This window comes from Malaya genurostris, chromosome 3 (assembly GCF_030247185.1).
Source record: "Malaya genurostris strain Urasoe2022 chromosome 3, Malgen_1.1, whole genome shotgun sequence".
Taxonomy (NCBI): domain Eukaryota; kingdom Metazoa; phylum Arthropoda; class Insecta; order Diptera; family Culicidae; genus Malaya; species Malaya genurostris.
The window spans coordinates 43,199,175-43,223,723 of record NC_080572.1 but is presented as its reverse complement, the minus strand read 5'-3'; the positions used below and the strand labels follow the sequence as shown (position 1 = coordinate 43,223,723).

General features: G+C 35.7%; 2 protein-coding genes across 5 annotated transcripts in view; both read right to left on the bottom strand.

Annotated features, from left to right (window-relative positions):
- LOC131437735 (protein germ cell-less) overlaps positions 1–7,233 on the bottom strand; it is a 29,390-nt gene extending 22,157 nt beyond the window's left edge. The window contains exon 1 of one of the 3 annotated variants that reach the window (XM_058607269.1): positions 6,580–7,233. The gene's annotated coding sequence lies outside the window, so the exon portion shown is untranslated. Of the gene's footprint in view, positions 1–1,454; positions 1,634–6,579 lie in introns of those variants that run through there. The other 2 variants (XM_058607270.1, XM_058607271.1) reach the window with 2 other exon arrangements.
- Positions 7,234–12,173: 4,940 nt separating this feature from the next.
- On the bottom strand, positions 12,174–22,426 carry LOC131435867 (large ribosomal subunit protein eL27). 2 transcript variants are annotated; one of them, XM_058604114.1, is made up of 3 exons: positions 22,298–22,426; positions 21,792–22,013; positions 12,174–12,430 (listed from the first exon to the last, which is right to left on the bottom strand). In XM_058604114.1, exons 2-3 carry the CDS (start codon positions 22,008–22,010, stop codon positions 12,239–12,241), a joined length of 411 nt encoding a protein of 136 aa, XP_058460097.1. In that variant the 5' UTR covers positions 22,011–22,013; positions 22,298–22,426; the 3' UTR covers positions 12,174–12,238. The 2 variants fall into 2 exon arrangements, with proteins under 2 accessions (XP_058460097.1, XP_058460096.1); XM_058604113.1 differs by lacking the exon at positions 22,298–22,426 and adding an exon at positions 22,097–22,224.
- Positions 22,427–24,549: the final 2,123 nt, after the last annotated feature.

The following is a 24,549-nucleotide window of genomic DNA, read 5'->3' as shown; positions in this document are numbered from 1 at the left end:
GATACGTTCACTTCACTTAATTTTCACTTCATATTGGTAATAAGGGCCGGTAGTGTGAAAATGAAACATGAAACAGAGCTCAGTTAAGCCCTATCGACCTCTCCAACCCCGGATGATGGAGTGTAATGCAATCAACATCTTATTCAAGTCGTTCCATATCTCATTCATTAAATTCAGTAATGAAGCTAAAAGTTTTAAAACGTCAAGCCCACCAACCATGAGAGGACACCTTAAGGATCAAGAGTAAACCAAGTTAACTTGTGTTGGTAATTTGTGTATTACGTACATTTTATTTGGCACGTATGCCATAGATCTATGTATTCATATATGCAGTGCACCGAGTTTATCAAATTGGATTGCACGATTGAGATTCAAACAATCTTTTTTCACAATAATTCATTCTCAAATGAATGTTAAGCCTGACATCTTGAATGAAATATCAGTTTTGATCAATTTTTCACCAACGTTTGATGGAAAATTACTTACATTTTATGAATGTAGATTTTAATTCCCTAATAAAAAAGTTAGCAACACTGCTTCAATGCATTTGTATTAGATTGCGCTACACAAAATAAACAAAACTAAACATTTTCTGTTACAAAAGCAGTTTGCCGGAAAAATAAATAGTTTTACGACAATATTCCATATCCATTGCCTTTCGCGTGTTAAATTCAAGGTTCCTTTTTTGCCGGATTATTAATAGAAGGTACATAAATCTTTACATCGCAATAATTTCTGCAAGAGGAAATCCATATAGGAATGTGTTCGTTGCTAATCAGATGTGTCAGGGGAAGTAAGCTGAAACTGAAATAATTTTTCTCGAGCAGTTTTAAGGAAAACGGAAGAGTTTTAGACTAAGATTTTTGCTTTTCTTGAATTGCAATTTTTAAGCAGTGTGAACCGATTGGTTTATTTTTCAACCATATGGAAAATTTATTGAGCAAAATCAGGAAAAGAAGCGTCGGAATTTGTTTTTACGCACACATTGTTGGCATTACTCATACGCATGCAAAGAGTCTTGCTCCTTAAGATTACAGGGCTTCGGATCAGTAACCCTATAGACTATGCTACTAGCCACACTACCTTGTGGTCTCAAACTGTTATTTGGGATGAGCGTTTACTCGCTCGTAGTGACATAACTCTCACATGCAGTTTCTCTTTCAAAACATTCAGTGTGAAATATCCTCTTCGTGAGGAGTGGTTATTTGGAACGACAACGAATTTATGTTTGTTCCGACAGTTAGGCAGTTTTAAAGGCATTTTGTTCAAATGATTCACGATCGAATGTCGAATTCAAATGAAAGACATAAACATTTCAAATTCTGTTTATTTTTTTCAACTATGGAAGTTTTACTCTTAAGCTCACCTGTCACTTCGGGCCAGAAAAACTTTCTGACCCTATGTTCGAGTTGGGAATCGAACCCAGGCGGACTTTGCAAAAGACATCGACTTACCCATCACGCCATACCCGTCCCCCTGGTTGCTGTTTACATCTTATGGGAATCCGTTTGTTCTGGTATTACTGGAAATGAATGGACTGATGAGTTGGCTAGAGCTGGTGCAACGAATGATTACTCTGGTCCTTAACCAGCTCTACCGCTGTCAATTAGGTGGATAATACCAGACCCTGTCAGATTAGAGAGAAATCATTCTTCAGTTCAGTTACGCCATCGCACGGCATCACTTTAAACATACCATGTCAATTGTATGGGTGCACAGTGCTACTATTTGGGTGCGCACGAATTAGACATTTCTACTTGTATGTACGAGTTTCGAGGGCGCCATGCTCGCAAAAAAAATGTTTCTTCTGATTCGTTAAATGTGAGAAATGTATATCTTGATAATATGATGCCATTTATAAAACACAAGATTCGATCTTGGGCTGCATCCAAACATGCCAACTACTGGCGCAACTTGCGAACTTGCGCTTTTCATCAGATTTTAATCAAGCCAGAATGTCTACTGCATCATTCCAAGCATCATTGCAGTATTCTGGTCAGAGCTCTGACTGGACATTGAAAGCTCAACTATCACTTGGTTACTAATCAGCGTGCTGAATATTATTCGTGTGATTTGTGTGAATGCGATAACGGTACTTCATATCATCTGATATGTAACTGTCCCGCATTTTCGCAACTACGTATCCGAGTTTTTGATTCTCCATACATGGTTGAATCTGTGTGGGAGCTAAAATTGAACGATATTCTATCGTTACTCACCCAATGTGGCAAGGAGCTATAGTCAGAGAGATTCATCGTTCTTCCTGGAGTGAATTAATCCTTTCTGTTTCTACAAATGTTTTAGAAGATTGTTTGGCATCCCTCATGGGGTGCCGAATTTACTTCTGCGCATACATAGAGCTATTGTATTAATAGTCTTCTCATGAGTAAACTTACCACTGATTACTCGACTTTTAATCAATGAATTGTGATAAAATCGGACACCATATTTTTACATCAACTCTCAGGAGCATTGTTCAATACTGCTGTTGAAGCGTCGCGAAAACTCGAAGCGAATGCACCTTTTTTCATCTTACCCACTGGATGAAATCTTCGAACTTGATATACAATTCAACATTAGCTTTCAAACGAACCAAAGTTTATTGGAATCGATTCAACCATCGCCGAGAAATTCGATCGGCAACAAAAATCTTTGGAAGCTGCACATGCACACATACACACACAGAAATTTTCCGATCTCGTCGATCTGAGTCGAATGATACATAACACTACGGGTTCTCCGAGGCCCCGTTCGAAAGTCAGGTTTTCCAGTAATTCTATTACCTTTCTATAGAGAAAGACAAAAGGAATATTTTCCGTAATGGAGAACGTTCTAGCTAGGGTAACGGCTCCAGTAGTCATCTCATATACGAAAACCATTAGTTAGAATGAGATCAGCTGTCTCTGTTCAATAGATTATATTTGTTTATTATTTGTTTATTATTGTAAAATCAACAGACACATTGTAGTCCTAATGATAGTTTCTAATACTAAGTAAAAAATTTGCTTGAATTGTTTTCCGTGAAAGGTTGAAGTCAAATCCAGATGATACACGATTGAACGATCTTTGCAAGCCTATAACGGCACCGTTTGTTCCATAGTTGGTGCGACGTAGAGGTAGTCGAAGAAAGGCGTTGTTACGTAGAGCACGGGGACGAACATTAATATTAACCTCACGGAGCAAAGCGGGGCAGTCAATCCTATCACTCAAAATATCAGCTATCATCAAAGCACGCGACAGCTCTCGTCGTACTTGTAGTGTGTCAAGACCAATCAGCAATCCGCGACTTTCATAGCTCGGCAGTTGATGTGGATTATTCCAAGGTAATCGTCGAAGAACAAAACGTACGAATCTACGTTGTATAGATTCTATTCTATGAGCTCCATTGAGGTAAAGAGGGTTCCAGACTACTGAGCAATATTCCAAAGTAGAACGAACGAGTGTACAGTATAGAGTCTTCAGGCAATAAATATCATTGAAGTGCTTAGCCATTCTAAATATGAATCCTAAACAGCGTGAAGCTTTCGCAACAATGTAGTTAATGTGCTGTTTGAATGATAACTGCTCATCGAGAAAGACACCAAGATCTTTGACGCATGTCGATCTACTAATCATGAATCCTTCAAGATAATATTCGAATTTGAACGGTAACTTTTTCCTTGTGAACGTAATGATTGAGCACTTTTCGGGATTCACTATCATATGATTGGTTTTGCACCAATTCGCAAAGATTTCCAATTGCCGTTGAAGGAATGCCGCATCTTCTGAGCTGCGGATGGTGTTATAGATCTTGAGGTCATCAGCGAAAGAGACTCGTGGTCCATCCAGACAAAGATTTACATCATTGAAGTACAGTAAGAAAATCAAAGGTCCAAGATGACTCCCCTGTGGAATTCCAGACGTTGCAACAAATTCTTCGGAAAAACAATCATCAATTTTGATAGTAAGACGTCGATTGCTGAGATATGATTGTATCCATTGAATGACGTTTGCACCAAAGCCGAGTCGATTTAATTTTGCAATTGTGATGTCGTGATTGATTTTATCGAAAGCAGAAGAGAGATCTGTATAGATAACGTCCGTCTGCAACCCGTCTGACATAGCGTTTGTTATGTAAGATGTGAAAGATACGAGGTTAGTAGCTGTTGAACGCTTCGGCATAAACCCGTGTTGAGTATCATCAATGTACTGCTTGCAATGGTTAAAAATTTGAGTCAGAATGACTTTTTCGAATAATTTAGGAATTGCGCTAAGAGAAGTGATACCGCGGTAGTTGTTCATATCGCTCTTGTCGCCTTTCTTGTAAACCGGATACATGAACGAAGCTTTCCACAAATCCGGAAACACTGCTGTAGTTAATGAGGTTCTGAATAAACGATAAAGTGGTGATATTATTCCAGCTGAACATTTCTTCAAAATAACTGCCGGTATGCCATCTGGTCCTGCAGAACTCGAAGACTTCAATCCAGCGATAGTCATCTGTACCGAATTCACGTCTATGTCAATGGAGTGCAAAAAGCAATTAGATACCGGAACGTTGATGGCCGCTCGTTCGATTTGCTGTGGGGATAATGTTTCAGTAGAGAAAACACGAGCGAATTGTTCCGAAAAGAACTGACAAATTTCTTGAGTACTCGAACCGGTACGCTCACCGAATCGCATTAACGATGGTAATCCAAATTCCTTTCTTTGCTCATTCACGTGCTTCCAGAAAGCTTTTGGGTTAGACTTTATCCTATGCTGTACCTTCTTTAAATAATTGGCATGGCAGCGCTTCACGGTTTTCTTGTATAACTTATTTATCTGAATATAATTATTGCGCAAAACGTAACCTCCATACTTGGAGTATCGTGTCAGCTCTTTTGGATGTTTTCAGATGTTTCAATTCAGCGGTTAGCCACGGCGGATGTTTGGAATGTCGGACGGATCGTTTCGGAACAAAGTAATCAATCGCGTAGATTAGTACATTGGAGAAGGTCTGTACAGCTGCGTTAACATCATCATTTCAGAGTGGAATGAAAATAGGTGCATTCGCTGCATTTTCATGACTCACTTGAAATGAAGCAATTCGTATGCGAGTTTCTAAGCAATTGAATTTGTATTCTCTTGTGGTCGTCAAATGGCGAGATAACTACGCCCTCACAAGTTCCTCTATGATGACATTTGGTCAATATAACGGCATCGACTGGGTGCTATCGCCTTCTGCGTTATTAGCAGAATGAGAGGGTGGAAAATGGCTTATAAGTTAAACCCCATCCTAAAGTGCCATGTTTGTCATAGAATAGAATCAACATAGAATTCTGTTGTTTATTACATCATTTATTATATATTGAAGTGAATTATATTACATTATATTATATATAATTATTATTATTACGATTATTATTATTATTATTATTAAAAGGAAAATATATTTCCTGCAGTACTGCACTTCGACATTAACTGTTATATTGTATCGTAGCATATTATTTCATATATTATCGTCTTACATTATTTTATGTTACGTTATATTATATTGTATGATATTATACTGCATTGCATTATATCATATTATATTATGTTATATTATATTATATTTTATTATATTTCATTGCGTTATAGTATACCATATTATATTGTATTATGCTCAATAATATCGACAACGGGGAGAGGCAGGGAGTGCATCAGGGTATCTTAAAAGTGAATGACTGGATGATGGAGTGGATTGCCAACCTGAGTCACGCGGGGGAAGCTTTGTGTTTCTCCCTGAAGGTCTGAAATGAGTAAGACGCACCATTCTAACAAACAAACCATCAGGCGGGTTTAAGCTGTTATAGCGAAATTCTTTATTATATGGCCGGATGTTCTTGCTGGAAGGCGCCGGGTATTCAAAACCCATGTTGGCCTTCGTAATGAAAGCTCTTCGATAATCAAATTCGGATCTACTGTAAGTTTACCCGCATGCACTGGTAATGCATTGAACTGATGGTGGCTTCACACATACATACATTCAATTAAGTTCCTATTCTCTTGTCTTTAAACGATTGAACTAGTGATGCCAGCCAGAGATTTTTCTTTATGTTTATGTAGTCTGCATAGAATTTTCATTAAAATCTAACTGCAAATGACAGAATGTCTTTGTTTACTTTCTTTTTTCAATTATTACGGACATTGTTTCGCTATAAACTCAGAAGCATTATGTGTACTACATTATGCTGTGTATTTCACAAATCTCGCATTAATTTTTTTGTGGTAATGAAAATTTCTGATTTTTACTATGATTCTATTGAAAGAACCTTAGTAAAGTATTAGTTCAAAACAAAGAGATCTTTACAATGGCTTAGAACAGCTATTCCCAACCAGTGATCCGGCGGCCCCTGGGGGTCCGCGAAGTAGTATTTGACGGCTGCGAATAATGTTCATGAACAACTTTTTTCTGCTAGCTAAGCTTTCTAGCTAAACGTATTTTTGTGTTGCTTCCAATTCAATATAATAATGATTTTAAAACAATATAATCTTCATGTCGTCGTTTTCTCAAAATTGTGCATCATATTCAATTCAATGTTTCATAGCAATCTCAAATAAGTCATATCTACGTACCAAAAACAAACAATGTTCGCTTTTCAATGCGTTCAGATTTCTGCCAACTTACTACGTATGGATGTGTCTTTGATTGTTGAATATTTGTTCCAATGTTCCACATATACGCGTTCCCAAAATAGGGGGCGAGAACTCCCACACGACGACCTTAAGAAGGCGCTTTTCGAAGTATTGCAACACTTCCACACTCTTCTCCGTCTCGAACTTCACATTCAGACTGTTGTCTTTGTTTTGAATGAAACTTTGGCAGCATCAACATGCAATATTTTTCACATATAGAAGCTGTACTTTGTCACCGATCTGAATAGCTTCAACCGATTACAAAATAATTTATCATCTGATCAAGGTACTCCGATTAAACAATAAAAACATCATCTGATTGAACATCGAAAAACCGTGTTTCATTTCTCCAGCTGTGATCACTTTCAAGCACAACAAACCGAGGAAATGTAGAGTTCCACTAAATATTTATTGCTTGCGTTATCACCAAATTTTACCTCACTCGCGAACTAATATGCCAATTTTCCAAGCTTCTGTTTAAATGAACTTGATTATTGGATTCAACAGTTATTTTATTGTTTTTTTAGATTCCGAAAAATAGAATATTAAAGATCTCGAAGCGATCCACTGATCGGAGCGAGCATCAACACAAAAAGAGATGAGTTCGAATGAGGTAATTGGCAATCACGATGTAGAATTAATACTGGTGACCAAATAGGGCGGTTTTGGCTCTGTTTGTAATTTTCTCACGAAATTAAGTCTGGCGCTGGGATCCACGCAAGTAAACATTGGGACAAAACAACTCAATTTTTTATATCATTTATTTTAACCCGACTTTAACCATTTTGGTCGTTCAGTTATAAAATTTGATAGTTTTGGCTTAGTTTTGTGTTTTTTATATTTGTTTTGTTTTCCTCTTCCGATGTGACGGCGGGAGTCATCCCAAGAGGGTCCAGCCACCTTGCGGATGGCCCGCAGGTTTTATTTTCTTGGTTACAACTCAAAATTCTATTTTAGAGCTAAGCTAGTTATCAAGTAGTTCCGTCTTGGTAAATATGAAATAAAACTGTATACTGGCACGCCAGCAGCTGACAATGTTTTCATTATTACTGGTAATTTCTTGCTGGCAAAATATTTGAAAATGATTAAAAACATTGAAATATATCTTTTAAATATTCAAATCATCATTGCTAATTATGATATTGAACGAACGTATGCTTTCAACTGAGAAAAACATGAAATACGTACGAGATATTCAATATGTTCATTCCGTCGCCATTTTTGAATTTTGAATCAGCGTCGCTTGCCAGCATGAAATTTAGAACGTTCAGAAATTTTCATGCTGGCAACAACCAGCAGCTGGCAAGCGTTTATACCCCGTTTACACTTCTGCTGGCTGCCAGCATGTTGGTGCCCGTATACTGGCTCCTGCATAATGTAAATGCTTGCCAGCATGACTATTTTTGAACGTTCTCAAACTGACAATCGCATTCACACATAGGAAAAAATCTTCTCTTTCTGGTTGGCGTCACCTCACTTGAGATGACGCCGAATTGATAGCATAGCAACTAAGACTATATTACCAGTTAATTTTCGATTATAGTCCAATGGACTTTCTTTTTACTGGACTACAAGCGAAAATCTCACTGTATGGCTGCGTCAAATCGTCAAAGTACGGCAGGAAATCTTTTTTTTCTTGTGAAATACTGGAATTTTCTCCAGACTAACACGATGCAACGTGCTCACCCGTTGAGAGGTTCACCGGAAGTGTAGGAAAATATCGCCACCTGTCCATTTGCCATCGTGATTTGCAATGACAGAAAACCAGCACGGTGAGAAGTATGTAGCGGCCCTTACACGATAATTTTTTTGTCATTTTTAATGATGACTAAGTAATGATATTTCAAATTTGCATAGAAAACTCGTGATTACTGCACCATTAGTGTCATATCCTTAAAGGGTCACATAAATAGTGTGGGCTTTGCGGCTGCTTAGCGGTTCAAATTGAACTGTTAGGCGGAAGTGGCGGTTCAATTTGAACTAAATACGTACTTTACGTGCACACCAAAGTTGTTTTGCAACTGCAAATTAAAAGTTGAAAAATGACAAAAAAGTGCCTGTTAAAAAGGTGTTTCACAATGAAAAGAACTAAGAAGATTGCCCTGTATGCGTTTCCAGCATCAAAGAGCAATATTTGTATAAATCTGTTTAATGTGAGACGACTTGAAATTTTTAAATTCAAACGATGTACCTCTGATTAACTTTTAAACTGTAAACAAACACACGGCAGCTGTCAAAATAAATAAATATTGTTCATTTTGTGAGGTTATGTCATGTTCGTGTAAAACGGGTGTACGTTATTTGGCCGAATTTCGTATGGCATAAATTTGATTGGCATAAAGTTGTTTGGCATAATGTCTTTTGGCATAAAATAAAAAGACATACACACTTAGAAAATTTCGCAGAATTCGGTAATTTTTTACCGAATTTTCAACAGCTGAACGTTCGGTAATCAGTTCGGTAATTGAATTGAATACCGATCGTTCGGTTATTGCTGAATTGTCAAATAACTACCGTAAACTGTAAACCAAATGGATCTAACTGATTGCTCGGTAATTTTTTGTGTTTGTTTACTTTTCGTTAAAATTCTAAATTTGAATGATTTTTCGGACTTCATAAAACTAAACTTTAAACTTATGATAAGGTTTTTCGGATTTGGATATTTTTCTTAGAAACGAGTAAAAAAATTCGAAACAGTCGTGACTACGGTGCACTATATATCCACGAAAAAATATAGAAAATGTCTAGAAAAAATGTAACTTCATTTCCCGGTTGACCGGAAGTATGAGCGCCTTTCGGAGCATTGCACAACCTGTCAAGTCCACCAGAATTATATGAAATTATGTTCTGCCTATAAGTAAACAAAAAGTTTTGAGTAGTTCTAATATTTTAAAATCTGGTGCACTTGTACCTCATTTCATTCGACGAACCCTTCAAGATATTTTTCGATTAGTAAATGAAAAGACGCTTACTGAAAATTTTAATAACTGTTTGACAGTTAGTTTTCATGACAATCAGTATTTACAGAAGTTCGGTTATTGGAAGATTATTTTACCATACGGACGGTATGGTTTTTACCGTACTCTCCGCGACTATTCAGATTTACCGTATGAATTGTATATCTATTTACAGAATTCTATAATGAAAATTTGCGTAAAACTGATCGTCCGGTAAAAACTTGCATAATTTTTGTAAAATGAAATTCATGTGCAGAAATATCGGTAATTTCTATTGATTACCGAAAGTTTTCGTCAAAGAAAATTACCGAACAACGGAATTGAATCTTAGTGTGTACAGTTTCATTTGGCATAATTGTTGTTTGGCATAGTTTCAATTGTGCATATTTTCTTTAGATATTCTATTTGTTCTGGGAATATTTCCGATTAGTGCTCGATTCTTACATTCGATTTTTAAGTGAATATCTTTGTTATGTGTCTATCAATGTGGTGCAGCCACATAAACGAAGCCAAGGAGACTCGGTGGCACTAAGCCACCGAGGCGACGCCGGCTGAGTCGGCCGCCGACCCGCCGTCGGTAACGGCGGCCCCCGCACACAAACCTGTAATCCACTCGTTTGCCCGGTCTATTTGAAGCTAGGAGCTATCCCTTGGCCTCGCATTAAAAAAAACCTGCAAGACCTACCAAATTACACAAATTCACAATATAAAAAATATTTTTCATAATCAATCACTAATGTGTTACCCACGCACGAAATTTTCTGCTATATTGTAACTTTAGTGACAATAACACAGTACATCCGTTTATTGACCATTTCTATAGTCAGCACAAATGAAAAACATACACCCCTATTCTGTACGTCGATCGATTCGAAATATTCCGATCGAATGTTCAATTTCCATTCGAGTTGGGTATAAACTCGAATATCATTTGTTCGAGTTGTTAAATTTTCGAACATTACTCGATCGACTTGCGTACGTATTACTTCTGTTCGGTTTAGAATCGTTCTAATTTGTTTAAACAAGTGCGACGGTTTCGTTTACTAAGAAATGAATAATATAAACAATATAGAAAGTGTAAGTAGTGTTGACAGCTTTGATAGTTAGTGTTCGAAATTTCAAGTGTTCCCGAACGAGAGTCGATCGAATCATACAACCCGGTGGATGTTGTCGACCCGCATCGGCCCGATCATCGGGCCGATTATCGGACCGATTGAGCACGATATAGGGCCGATTGTAGCGCTTCGATCGGCCCGTCATCGGACAATTCTGCACCATTTGCATCAATCGCGTCGACCTAAAAAAGCTTTATGTTTACATTATGTATCGCTAGAGAAACAGAGCGAAGGAATATCAAACAAGGCATTTTCGAGCCGACGTCTCCCCGATAGGGTGTGCAAGAGTGTTAAACATTCTTTTGTCTCGATCATGGAGGCTTTAACCTTTAGGTCATTCGCCTCTTAGGGCCAGAAAAACTCTGGCCCTATGTTTGAGGTTAAAATCCAACCCCGATATATCTCATCACCTGAGTATTGGATATCCGCTCTCTGCTTTGGTATATCTTCACTCTTTTGTTCTACCGATACACTATGTAAGCTCGAGACGCAATCAAAAGCTTTCGTGCACGATGCGTCCGATGTTCGAATTTACTGGGAAGTCGAACTGAATAAAGAATGCAAAATTCGAACTCGAACGAATTTGTAAGTGGCAAAACAGACACCCCGATTCTGTATTTCGTTCGAATCGGATTGTTTCGATCGAATACGAAATTTGGCATTCTGTAGCTTGATCGAGTTCGAGTTTTCCATACAAAAGCATCACTCGTTCGAAATAGAGAATGCAAATTTTTACATACGTTCGACAAAATCCGATTCGATCGAAATACAGAATAGGGGTGAGAGTTAGGAGGGGAAGGAACGGTAAGCGGTAGCTATTCGCAATTTTATGGATCGCTTGTGTGATGTCCTTAAGTTCAATAGAGTACTAATTATATAAAAGTGAAAAATAACTTGACAATTCTGTATAAAATGTTCAAAACGACGAATGTAACAATGAGAGACTCTCTTTGTTTACTTTCTCTTTCGATTATTACTGTATTAACAATTCTTCTCTCCAATTATTTACCGATAATAATAACCGAAACTATAATCTTTTAATCTGCACTGAAGAAATTACCGAAAAATGCCGGAATATTTCGCAATAATCGAAAGAGAAAGTAAACAAAGAGAATCTCTCATTGTTACATTCGTCGTTTTGAACATTTTATGCAGAATTCATACTTCGTTCTCAGAATTTGTTTTACAGTGTCAATATTTTGGTTACGCACCTTTCTTTAAAATTTTTGCACCTTCCTCGCCTTTTGAGTCGATGGTTCAAAATGTAAAGCAATTGTTAAGAAGTTTGGTTTCATATGTTTAACCCTGGACTTGGAAAAATACTGACATTAGGATCCTAGTACATAATCCTGTACACTAAGAATGCGGCGAAGACTGCGAAATTTTTCGAAACGGAAGATTTATGTTACGCATCAGAATATAGTACGGGGAATTTTCTTTTCATTCCAAAAAAAATCATACATTTTCCTTTTTGTTTTATTACATAGCATCCTTCAATCCTTATTCACTTAACGTAATCAATCACGTTTAGAATCGCAGTTTTTGGAAGAACCATTTGTTCTTACCCGATTTATGCCTATCCTCGAACTTGACGCGGATCTGGAAACGAGCCTTCTTGCGTTTGGCAGGATCTTTGAGATCCTTGGCAGAATATTTTGTGTCCAAGCTAACGTCCGGTACGCTATAGCGCGTCGGCATTAAATGGTTGTAGTTCAGGACCTGAAATATTGAGTTATATTAAAAGACAACCCTATAATATTCAAATAAAATCGTATCAATCACAATACAAATACTTCGCTCTATATCATATGACTAACTTATGAAATACATTCATAATCCTTATGTTTGATAGTCATAACTTTGGTTTCATTTCCTATTTAGATATTGTAATATAATTTTCAAATATTGTGAGTTTTTTTATTGAAAATATAACCAAAACATTTAAAATAAAAATTTTAATTTTCCCGAAAATTCAATCTTTTTTTTTGTCAGAGTGACAGCAGTACCTTGCATCAGTTCTACCCTGGAGCCTTGATAAGATTTGCTTCTATGTACTAAATCAACACAGACGTTTCTAGGCCATGGTGCCCACCTGGTCACTGATTTTCCTTGTGCTGATTCAAATAGATTTTATAAAATTGTTGTCATAATGTGTGTTTATGTTTGTATCTTATGGATTTAGTTTATGTTTATATTAATTTATTTATACCCGACTTAAACCAAGTTACTGTCTCACCGGGTTTGGATTTGGTAGTATTCATCATCGTCGTGTATCTTAATTAATATTTAGTACAATTTTAATATATATTGTACATATACACATACATACATACATTTTTTGAAATAAATAAAACTAACTTTGAATTAAAATTTGAATCAAACAACACTATTTTTGAATTATATTTGGTGCGGTAATTCATAATAGATTTAAATATATTAGGATTTTAATTCAAACTCAATAGTTTTATCAATTCAAATTAAAAAAAATCCAATTTCTGTTACAGTATACTAGATGTATTTGAATCAAACATGTTTTGACATGAATTCAAAATAAAAATTATTCTGAAATAGTTAGGAATTTGATTTATTCAAATGCATATATGAAGTAATATGATATATTAAAATTCAATATCTTAGCTCTTGAATTCAACTGACTAATTTTTAGCTTCAAATACTTGAATGTTGAATACAATTGTCCATCCTTAAATCAAATATTGATTCTTTAATATTGCCACTCAAGAAAACATTGCAAATATGTATCGTCCGGAATACACAGCAAATGACTAACTATCTTGTAATAGGTACTACCAATAATATTAGTATATTACCTAGATGATCTTATTTCAAAAGAATTCAAATGGCATGCGGGATGGGTTTTCACAGAATTTAAAGCTTTCGATGGATGCATCATAACTATGGTTGGAAATAATTTCTGAAAACAGCGTACATTGGTTTCTCATAACAAGTGTGCAGCTGAGACTTTTTTATTTGTGATATTTATTTTTAAATTCCCTGTTTATCATATACTGACAAAGTTATGATAAATTATAAGTGTAATTTCATTAAAATAATAGATATAGATTAAAATCAAAATGTTTTATTTTTTTAAAAGAACTTTTAACTGTTAACTGGACCTGTTAAAATGTTAGAATGTTTGTAATATCCAGTCAAAAAATCGATTCAAAAAATAATCTTCAACAAATCTAGAATTGAATCTACACACGGAAGTCTGACTAAAGAAACAAAACCTAGTTGTCATGAATCAAATGAAAAATGTATTTGATTCTAAGTGAAATTAAATTGGATCTAAACTGAAATAAACTATATCTTTGAACTCGAAGTAGAATATATTAGAATATTCATTGAATTGAAAGAGTTCATACTGGGAGCTAATATACACGAGGTATATATCTATGGCAGCTATATCCTGGTTGAACCAATAATCGAGCGAGGAATAAATATTTTAGATAAGGAAAAGGACAAATTTGAATGCATGTTGTTAAATTCTTTGCCAGACATCATTCCGCTGAAAATCTATGAATGCGACGGAAAAAGATATCTTTTCCAAAAACATGCATTTCCTTGACAATAAAGTTAAGCTATCTAATAAAATTATCTTGTAATAGTTAAAATTACTAGGTAATAATGATGATAGTTCATGAAATATATTAAATCTGTCTACTGTTCTTATTTGACACTTTCGCATTCGTTTCATATTGGGAGGAAATTCTACATTCACGCTGACGCTTAGGCATTGAATAAATTCACAATCACCCCATTTTACCCTAATTACTAGTTGTTGATCGATTTCCCGGGAATTTGGAATTTCGCCTCTCCACGCAATGATTCGATCTATGGAACTTTTGCTAAAAGTGAGTTATCGTTTGCACATGGAGAAACCGACATGGCGCGTGTCCCGACAAAATCAGCATGTCAAGGAGCGAGAGACAAACATACGAACGGCATTAAAAGAGCAGCTAGGGTTGCGTATTGGCGAACCATTACCTGGAGGCGGAAACTCGAATGATGAAAACTGTGCCCGTAGATTTTTCAAAGAATATAAAACCGTAGCGCAAATCACCGAGTTAAATGAAAATATACTTGAACGGTTTTGCATAATCTTAACGTTGATAAACAGCAAAGTGGAGATTTCGGTTCCTGCTTTCCAGGAGTTTGCTGAACAAACAAGAATTCGTTATGTGGAGCTGTATGGATGGTATGCTCTGTCGCCAACCGTGCATAAACTTCTGGTGCATGGGACTGCAATTATAAAATATGCTTTGCTTCCTATTGGTATGTACAGTGAGGAAGCGCAAGAGAATCGAAATAAATCTATACGCAAGTATAGGGAGTTCCATTCTCGGAAATTCAATCGTTTAGTGAATCTAGAGGATGTATTCAAACGATTGATTTTAACCTCTGATCCTGTAATAGCATTATCGAATAGAGTAACAACCAACGTGAGTGCACTCCATCTTCCCGATTATGCAGCTGAATTAGTTTTAACACGCTAGAAGACAGCAATACCTTATTTTAATATATACAACTAATAAATGCCAGTTCGTGCTCGCATCGCAAACGACACAGTCGAAAATTTCTTACGGTCGCGACGACAGAAGCAAAGACAATACAGTGCAGTGAACAATAGAGTGTACGAAATGGGCAAATACGATTTAACAAAGCCTGAAACTTGGCCTACAAGGCCAAATTCAATTTGTATTGATTTCAAGCGCTGCAAAGTTAGACCTGCAGCAACCGAAATTGAAATCTTGCTTAAGGAACGAATGCATCTAAACGTTAATGATGTAAGTGAGATTCAATTCAACAAGGCGTCGAACTGTGTGTACATTATGTTTAAACGTGAAAAAGATGCAATTGCATTTGCTTCGGGTAATAACGGGGTGCACAGTATTGATCATGACAATGTTAAATATAAAATCCCTGTGTTCATGGTGGACAATGCCATAGAAGTACGCGTGCATGACCTTCCCCCGCAGACCAGCGAGGGGTATGTTCGGGAATGTATGTCGCAGTACGGTGAAGTTCTTTCCATCGAAAAGGAAGTATGGCGGAATTTTTTTCCGGGTATCCGGAATGGCGTGCGAGTGGTACGTATGCAACTACGTAAAGCAATTCCATCTTACATCATTTGTGGTCAAGACGGGATACATCCGTGTAAAACGTTGATTACGTATGAAAATCAATTGGTTACATGTCAGTTTTGTGAACAACCTGCACACTACGGCAAACCATGCACTGAAACTGCGAAAACAAACAAAACAAACAAAAACAAGGACAACCACCCGACAACGGAAACTAGTGAATGCAGTGCTCCTGTTTCAAAAGCACCTTCACCATCTAACCAACTATCAACGGCAATCAATGTACAAAGCGCATCTACAGCAACTGCAAATGAACCCAAGACTGCGATCAACAATGAAAACAAGGAAACGGAAACCACTCACAATTCCAACGATGTAGCAATGGATGATATGAGCAACGGACAAAATGACGAACAATCTTCGCTAGAAGGAAATGGAAGCTCCTCTCCCCCTAGAAGAAGGGTGACAACGAGATCCAACAATAAAAAAATAATTTTATGTAACAAAAACATGGGTAAATCGGCCACGTAAAGCTATACGCAAATTGGCCTGAATAAAAATTGTTATAAATAAAAAAAACTAATAAATGCCTTACATATGAGCATTTTTCAGTGAAAAAAAACCCAATGTTTGAACACAATTTTTTTTTTATTTTTAACGTTACGTCATTTGGGTCCATGAACACAATTTAAAAATCTTAAAAAAATATCCTCCGCCATTTTTTTTTATAATTATGCTCGAAAGTATTTTCTATCAAATGAAAGAAACAGATTTTTTTTTTCGTTTGCTCCAATGTTAGATATAGAAGTTTAAAAATGAACTGTTTTTTGAACTAATTGTGCTCATAAGTTCGATTCAGAAAACGCTACCTGAATGCGCTAGTCATCAAAAAATTGGTTTCAATAAACTCTAAAAGATATTCAAAGACACCAAAAACGAGAAGTGAAAAATAAGAAAGTTAGAGCAAAAAATCTGATTTTTTAGGAACACCCTAAGTTGCTCTATTAAAATAGCTGTAACACTAAAACCGTTGGAGATACCACAATGGTGTCTTCAGCAAAGTTGCTTGATATAAGTTTTCCTACAATTTTGCCGAAGAATGCAGTCCTCTATCTCAACACACACGGAAAATATTTTTTGGATCACCCTAATAATAAGAACCACCCTAATATTATACGCATCAAAATATGGCTTATCTATCACTGATTATTTGGTCTGAAGACATCATAGCTCTAAAGTATAAGACTAAGCCACAAATGTTTTTGTCCCCCTAAATTGTGGATCCGGACCACTGTGCAATGCTTGCCAGCTACAGTTTCAAAACAGGTGAGTTATAAAAGAATTTTTACCTTCCTTACTAAGAAGGTTATGCAATCTCTGTGAAAATCGACTTACCAACCGAGGCCATGTTTGAACCCCATACTATTTGCTCAGTTCGTCGAGGTCACAAAATGTAGGTATGTGCATTCGCAATTTTGACAAACAGATTCAAATGAAATGTAATATAGTCTGTCTGAATTTTATCTGAATCTGATGGGGCAAGGGAATTTGAAGGAAAGTGATAAAAAAAACCATAGCAAAATTATTTTTAATTTGGTGTGTGTTCCGCAATGTTTGTGTGTGAAATTTCACATCAGGAAATGCCAGTCGTTTGGGTATACAGCCGATGCTGTATACCCAAACGACTGGCATTTCCAGATGTGAAATTTCACACACAAACATTTTCCAGCTATCACGCGTTTCGATAGAAACAAACTGAGAATTAATTTTAATGAAATTTTGAATTTAAAACATTTAATTGTAAAGATCGTGTTCATTACAACACCTCTACGTGGATTGATATAGGTTTTTATTATTACTAGTAGTTTTAATTATCATATACATTTCGCAGGATACGGCGGACAACGAATTACACGTTCTAAGATACCAATCTGTTGAGCTTGAACTTGAGCGACCACCCCTGGTTGCTACTCCGTTACTGATCGGGATTAGCTGAAATTGTACAGGGAGTTTCTAGATGATCCATCCTGGGACTGGTAAATCATCCTTCAATGTGCATCTTCTGGTAATCCCAGAATTCATTGATCAGTACCGGCACCGGCCAGACCCGAACGTAGATCGTCCAATGAATGGGAAGAGATGTTAGTCCAACACTTGTTGTTACTAGAGGCCGTATATACTACTGCGCACTCCACAAGTGTCACGGGAGAAGGATATTTGTTAGTAAAAATTTCAGTATTGGTATTTTTCGCGCGCGACTCAGTATGTTCCGGTTTCAAGATGCTCGGATGCACCACTAATCTTACTGATTTCCCGAGTTAACCGCCCTTATTCTGAATAACGACGTATTGATTTTTCGATCGAATGTGGTTCGATCGAATCATAGCTACCTCTGATTTTGCTAGCGTTATTAAGAATACGAATAAAATACGAGCGAAAAAACGATACGACGTTATTCAGAATAAGGGTGAACGTTTCAACAATATCCTATATTGAAGTCCCGGAAAGTCTTGATTCACAGCTCTAATTCGAGTAAACTAAAGAAAGATTCGCAATACTATCGCGTAACGAATAAAAACTTACCTATTTTTTATAAATGAAATTACGTGTTACAAAATAAACGAGTGAATAGGATTTAGACAAAATAGTTGATTCATTGCATTGACATATTCTAAACAGTTGTTATAAAATCATTATTTATTATTTATTATTCTTTATTATTTTCGCTTTATTATTTTAATTTCTTATTAAAATTATTAATTGGTTACATTGGTTGATCTGGGCAGCCGGCTACCGAGAAAAATCCTAATTTATTGTTTGAAATATTAATATCAAGTGTTTTTTTACTACGTGTTCAATATATCGATATATGTTATCTCTGTTATTAACTTTGTAATATCAACGAATTTGCGCAATAGTTTTAGATTATTTATTTTTTTATCATTCAATTTATAATCCTGACAGACAATCAATAACATGGAAGAAAACATTCCAAATAAAACTTCTTTTCGAAGTTAGACGGAAATTGACAGGTTGAATGAAGAGATAATTTAGTAAAATAGAGTAATCAGAAGTGAAACATTAAAAATATCTGATAACTGAAAGGAAAAAGAAACTCCTGCAATTATCGCCTCTTACGACATGGAAGCAGGAACCCAGTGGATCTATTCTTGGTTCATTTTTTTCCGCTGGATTCCACACGGCATCTAGGCTGGTACTGTCCGGAGAGAGCTAATAGGTACTATCAATCTCCTAGTGGACCCCAGCCCCTCGTTCTAAGATACCAATCTGTTGAATATCTAAACTCCAGCACTTCCGTGTTATCCGCCGAGAGTTGTGCGTAGAAAAGATCAATGAAATGTTCATACCCGAATCATTTGAAAATGACGAATCGGTGGTTCCGATTCTACCTTCTGACATGACCATAGAGTACACTCAAATGTCACAAGTCACTGTTCCAAACTATCCACTGAAGGAACTAGTACCGGATTCATTGAAATTAGCTAAATTCAAAGTTAACTTTTCAAAAATTCCAGATTTGTTCGTCCTCTTCGAAGGAAGTCAAACGAATGCAATCAAAGCATCGGAAACAGATAATAATCGGTTAGTCGATAACTTGGTTGGACAAGTGCGAGCAATTTCTTTTAAAATACCCTTTTCCGTGTTCAGGCGTGTTGCTATAAATGTTAGTAGTAAATACAAAATATTGATGGATGTAGATGATAATGGAGAAACTATCGGTGATGGATCAGGAAGTTTGGCAGATAAGATGAGAAATCATAACACGTATTTGAATAGATCTCATAGAACTGGCAGGTCTGCACTGGAAGAAAAATTTGGCAAAAATCAATACAGACGGTGCCGCGTAGTAGTTATCGAGAAATACTATTCTTGTGAAGAGCCATATTGCTCGAACAAAGATTTGATAGTTCTTCATCGGAACGAGGCATATGGAGAAGCGTTTTAGAGACAAACTGAATCATACATTTGTTTTAAAATAGATAATTCCAAATTTCCAACTTGCCAAACTTGATTGAAAATTTACCATTTATCAAACTAATCACTGTACTAAAACATCACTTTGAACGTGCAACTGGGATAAATCCCACACGCTTTATTGAAAATTATTTGTCTAAGCGGAAAAGACTTATTCAAGTTTCGAGAACGTACATCGATAAAAAACTGCACATTAACGACACTGCGACAGACTTGAAAATTTTTGTTGACGTTTCAAAAATATTGAAGGAAGATTTTTCTACAGCCTTGATCAGTTTAGATGTAAGTAATGGAATATTAAAAATAATGATACTATTTAAATTGATATAGTGTTTATATGCCCTTAGGGCATATTTAGTAATCTTATTATTCTAGATGCATAATTTGTTGTCAGTTTTAATTTTTTAAGTTTAATGCAAACTTTTTTTTTAACTATACACAGAATGATGCTACCATCTTGGATACAACTATTACATCTATTCTCGCATTAGATGTTATGATTAATAGTACGTCAAAAGTCGTATGTTCTAACTTTCATATTTATGTTGCAGGTCGCGATTTGTACTGTGTCCACGCTGAAGGCACGATTGTGACAGAAGGCGTAGACAATATCGTGAAAGCTGTATTGAATTTCCTCATGGTTTTTTAAATATATTTTTACAAATATCCTGCTTCAGTTTCAAAAACTCTAGGTTTTTTTTCAGTTATATTTACTGAAACTTAAGCCTGATAAAGGCACCAGATCAGTTGCAACAATAGTAGGTAAACAACAGCGACAAATTCGAACACTTTTAACCAAACTAGCTAAAATTCAATAGATTTTTTTCTGTTACTTGTATTCAAACCAAAACTTGCCATTTATGCTTTCGTGTTTGTTAACTTTATTGAAAAAAGTCTTCGTCGACTGTTCTTCAACGCAACGTCAAAAAATGTTTAATTCTACTAATTTATATCAGAAGACAAAATCGTTTCAGTAAGAAACTCGAATGTCAAAGCTTTGCTTTATTAAAAGATTTAAATAATGAGTAATATAATAAAGTGTATACACTGAAGTCTTTTTTATGCGAATTTACGTACCGCATAACTCTGGAAATTCACATAAAAAACCGCAAACTCTGAAACTTCGCATAAAAAAACCGCATAACTCTGAAACTTCGCATAAAAAAACCGCAGAAGGGAAACCGCATAGCTCTGAAAATGCGCATAAAAAATCGCATAACTCTGAAACTTCGCATAAAAAACCCGCATAGCTCTGAAAATTCGCATAAAAAAGTCGCGTAAAAAAACCGCATAAAAAAAGTCCGCATAAAAAAAGGCCTCAGTGTATACATATATGTATGTGTATATATACAAACTTGTATAGAAAAAAAATTGAAAATTATGCTTACAACCAGACGGAGAACGGTACAATAAAATGTAGTTAAATTACGATTGAAATGGTACCAACGACTGATTATAGAGCATTGAATTAATAAATAAAAAATAAATACTTAAAAAATAACCGTATTTTCATTTCGTATCAACATGCTATGAATTCTTTCGGATTACATCGTTCTGAATTACGTATTTTTTTAATACGTTGTTCCGCATTCCGTTGTTATTTGTTACTTTGCTCAGCCTTGTGTTTTTTTAGTACGCAAGTCTCTAATACGTCGATCTTGGATTAAAAACAAGAGTACATCGTTATCGTGTAACGTGAAATAAATGTAATTGTAACGCAACATTTCAAACCTATTTTTTTTTGCTGTGTAGATAAGGTCTCAAGTGCAAATGACAGTTTCTCTTTGTTTACTTTCTCTTTCGATAACTACGGTTCTACCGGCAAACACTCTCTCCAACTCTTTACATAGAATGACTTAAACCATCAACTTTCGATCTGCAGTTAAGAAATTGTAAAAAAAAAAAACAGAAATATGCTGTAACTGTCATTCTCACTTGAGTCCTTTTCTGTTTATCGAGAATTTTGATATGACGACACTCACCTTGACGAAAGGCTTTATCTTGGAGCGCTTGTGGATGCGGGCCTTGCTCATACGACGAGTCACCCGCCGAGGATACCGATCAATGCCAGCAACGAGAGCATGTCCAAACTGTTTGTCCGAGGTACCGTCGTCGAATGTTTTTAGGATTATCGCTTTACGACCGGCGTACCGTCCCCCGAGGACGAGTACAACCTTACCTTGCTTCATAATCTTACCCATGACCTAAAAATCGAGAAAAGTTAAATAATTAACTAATATACTTAAAAATACCACAAAAATCTAGAAGGAACTGTTAAGAAGCGTACCAGTAATTGACGTTTGAAATGTCAACACTGAACACCGCTATTTCAATATCTGCTTTAAACTACGTTTTTAAAGAATTCACTATATTACAGCAGTAGTAAACATAAGGCTGGATACAGTAGAATATATTTAGAATTGACACATATAATTGCATCAGACAAATTATAGACAATTCAATAGTTTTTAGAAGAAAAATAACTCACTCAGTGAAATGTGTTCACTTTCGATCCCAATGGCAGACCGGAAAAAGAATTAGAAAAGGACAGGCATAGTTGACGTTAAAACTGAATGTCAATGTTCCTAACTGGTATAAAGCAATTCCATAGGAAGTGTTACCAGGTCATTTTTCCAAAAATCTGTATTCGGCTCAAAAATCTATCTGTGCCATATCGGTATCAGAATTTCGTCAACATAAGTTAACGGAAATGTCACCAAAGCTCATTTTGGCGAGCAAGAAAAAGGTCTCGCAGCAACCTTTTCTCCTGTCTACCCAAGCTATAAACGAAAATCGGTATTTATCTGTATGAACCGTGAATTATCGGTATTTTGGGAGTACATATGTATATTGCAGTATAGAGGTCAAATATCTGTATAAATACCGATAAATCGGTATACCTGGCAATGTTGTCCATATGAAATTTAGGTGTATTTTCAATAGAATTCAATATGATTTCATTTGAATATTATTTGAAGAGATTTAAAGCAAAGTCTTGGAATTACATTCCTTTTGAGAAATTTGGCCTTTCTTTTTCAACTGACTTCGCAGCCGATTCCTAGCGTCCAGAATCATTGCATGGCTATTACTACGATCGAACATATGACAACTGGCTAAAGACTGAAGAGACTTACACTTACAATTAAAGTTTCAAAACAACCCGAATAAAAATTATTGTAGAAAAGCAATACGATTTGCGGTTACAAACCCTTCCACAATTTTGCTTTAACCATTGAAAAACATTTTAATGCATTGTTATACACTATTAAATTAATTGTGAACATGCTTTTTACAATAGAATGTATAGGTTGTTAAGTATCGTAACAATTCAAATCATAAAATTTTCTCATGCATGTTTTCTTGGAAAACAATTAAATGTACAGTTTGCATATTGTTTGAAACACAACGTGTACAATAAATTCGAATGTAGAATCGAAGAAACAATAATTTGAATCGTTGAAAACGAAAAAAATCTTGTCAAGATACAATAAAATGTATTGTAACCAATAGATCTAATCGTGAATCAAATGTTAATGCTGTAAAACCAACCTCACACGATCATTCAAAGTGTCTTTACTAAGAAATAACAACTCTTCTCAAACGCTCGGCATTACTGCATTACTGTACATCATTAATTTTTAGCATTACACGTTCATTATTAATGATGAGTATTTTTAACTACTCCAGCACGGGGCTTGTAACCAGAATAACTTTCCCTCAGCAATTAAAAGATTGTTTGCAATATTCTTTATTTTCGTTTAGCTGAAAATAAATTTTATTTTCCATTGAAACGTTAAGGTTAATGAAACATTAATAATTTAAATCTACACTTTGTCATTTGCAAATTATTTTTCGCGTATAGTTCTGGAGAGAATGTTTGCTTTAAGGTTGTCAAATTTTCTCATCTAATACAACTGACGATATTCAGCACTTTCACAAAAAAATAAGAAGAAATCATGTTGGTAATGATGGAAAATCCGGAATTCCATCATTACTCGTGTCATTACTGAACTCGTAAACCTTACACGATAATTAAAAGTGTCATTACTTGTTAGTTATGACACTTTTATTGATCGTGTTAGGGCCGCTAATGGTTTATTTTTTTACGAGAAATAAGGCTAAATTAAATGTAAAACACTTCAGTCCAAGGTGTCGTTTTTTATCAGTGTACAAGTAAAAACTGGTCTAATTTATGCAGAGAATACTGGCAGGCCTGCCCACATTATCGAAATTCCCGGCTAATTTTTCAAAAGGGCGTATAAGCAAGTGACAGTTTCTTTTTGTTTACTTTCTCTTCTATTAATTGCCAAGCGGTTTCCACGTTTATCACTGAACTCTGCATGAAATAAATAATCAAAAGAGAGAGTGATTGAAGAGAAAATGTCACTTGCTTATACGCCCTTTTGAAAAATTATCCGAGAAATGACGGAATGAGCAATGAATTTTCGGTTAATTTTTCAAAAGGGCGTATAAGCAAGTGACAGTTTCTCTTTGTTTACTTTCTCTTTTATTAATTACCAAGCGGTTTCCACGTTTGTCGCTCAACTTTTTGCACCCGAAACTTTCGACTTTCAAACAGAATAGTGATATCTAGGAAAATCTTTTTAATCACATCACAATAATCGAAAGAGAGAGTGATTAAAGAGAAACTGTCACTTGCGTATACGCCCTAATGAAAAATCAACCGAGAATTCTTAGAGCATATTCAGTAGTGTTCTACACGCTCATTCAATGTTACTC

Bases quoted from the DNA above. Each gene is read 5' to 3' on its own strand.
- LOC131435867 (XM_058604114.1), bottom strand. From the start codon at position 22,010: ATGGGTAAGATTATGAAGCAAGGTAAGGTTGTACTCGTCCTCGGGGGA. The intron at 12,431-21,791 runs GTGAGTGTCGTC...TCAATATTTCAG, and splicing joins AGATAAAGCCTTTCGTCAAG to GTCCTGAACTACAACCATTT.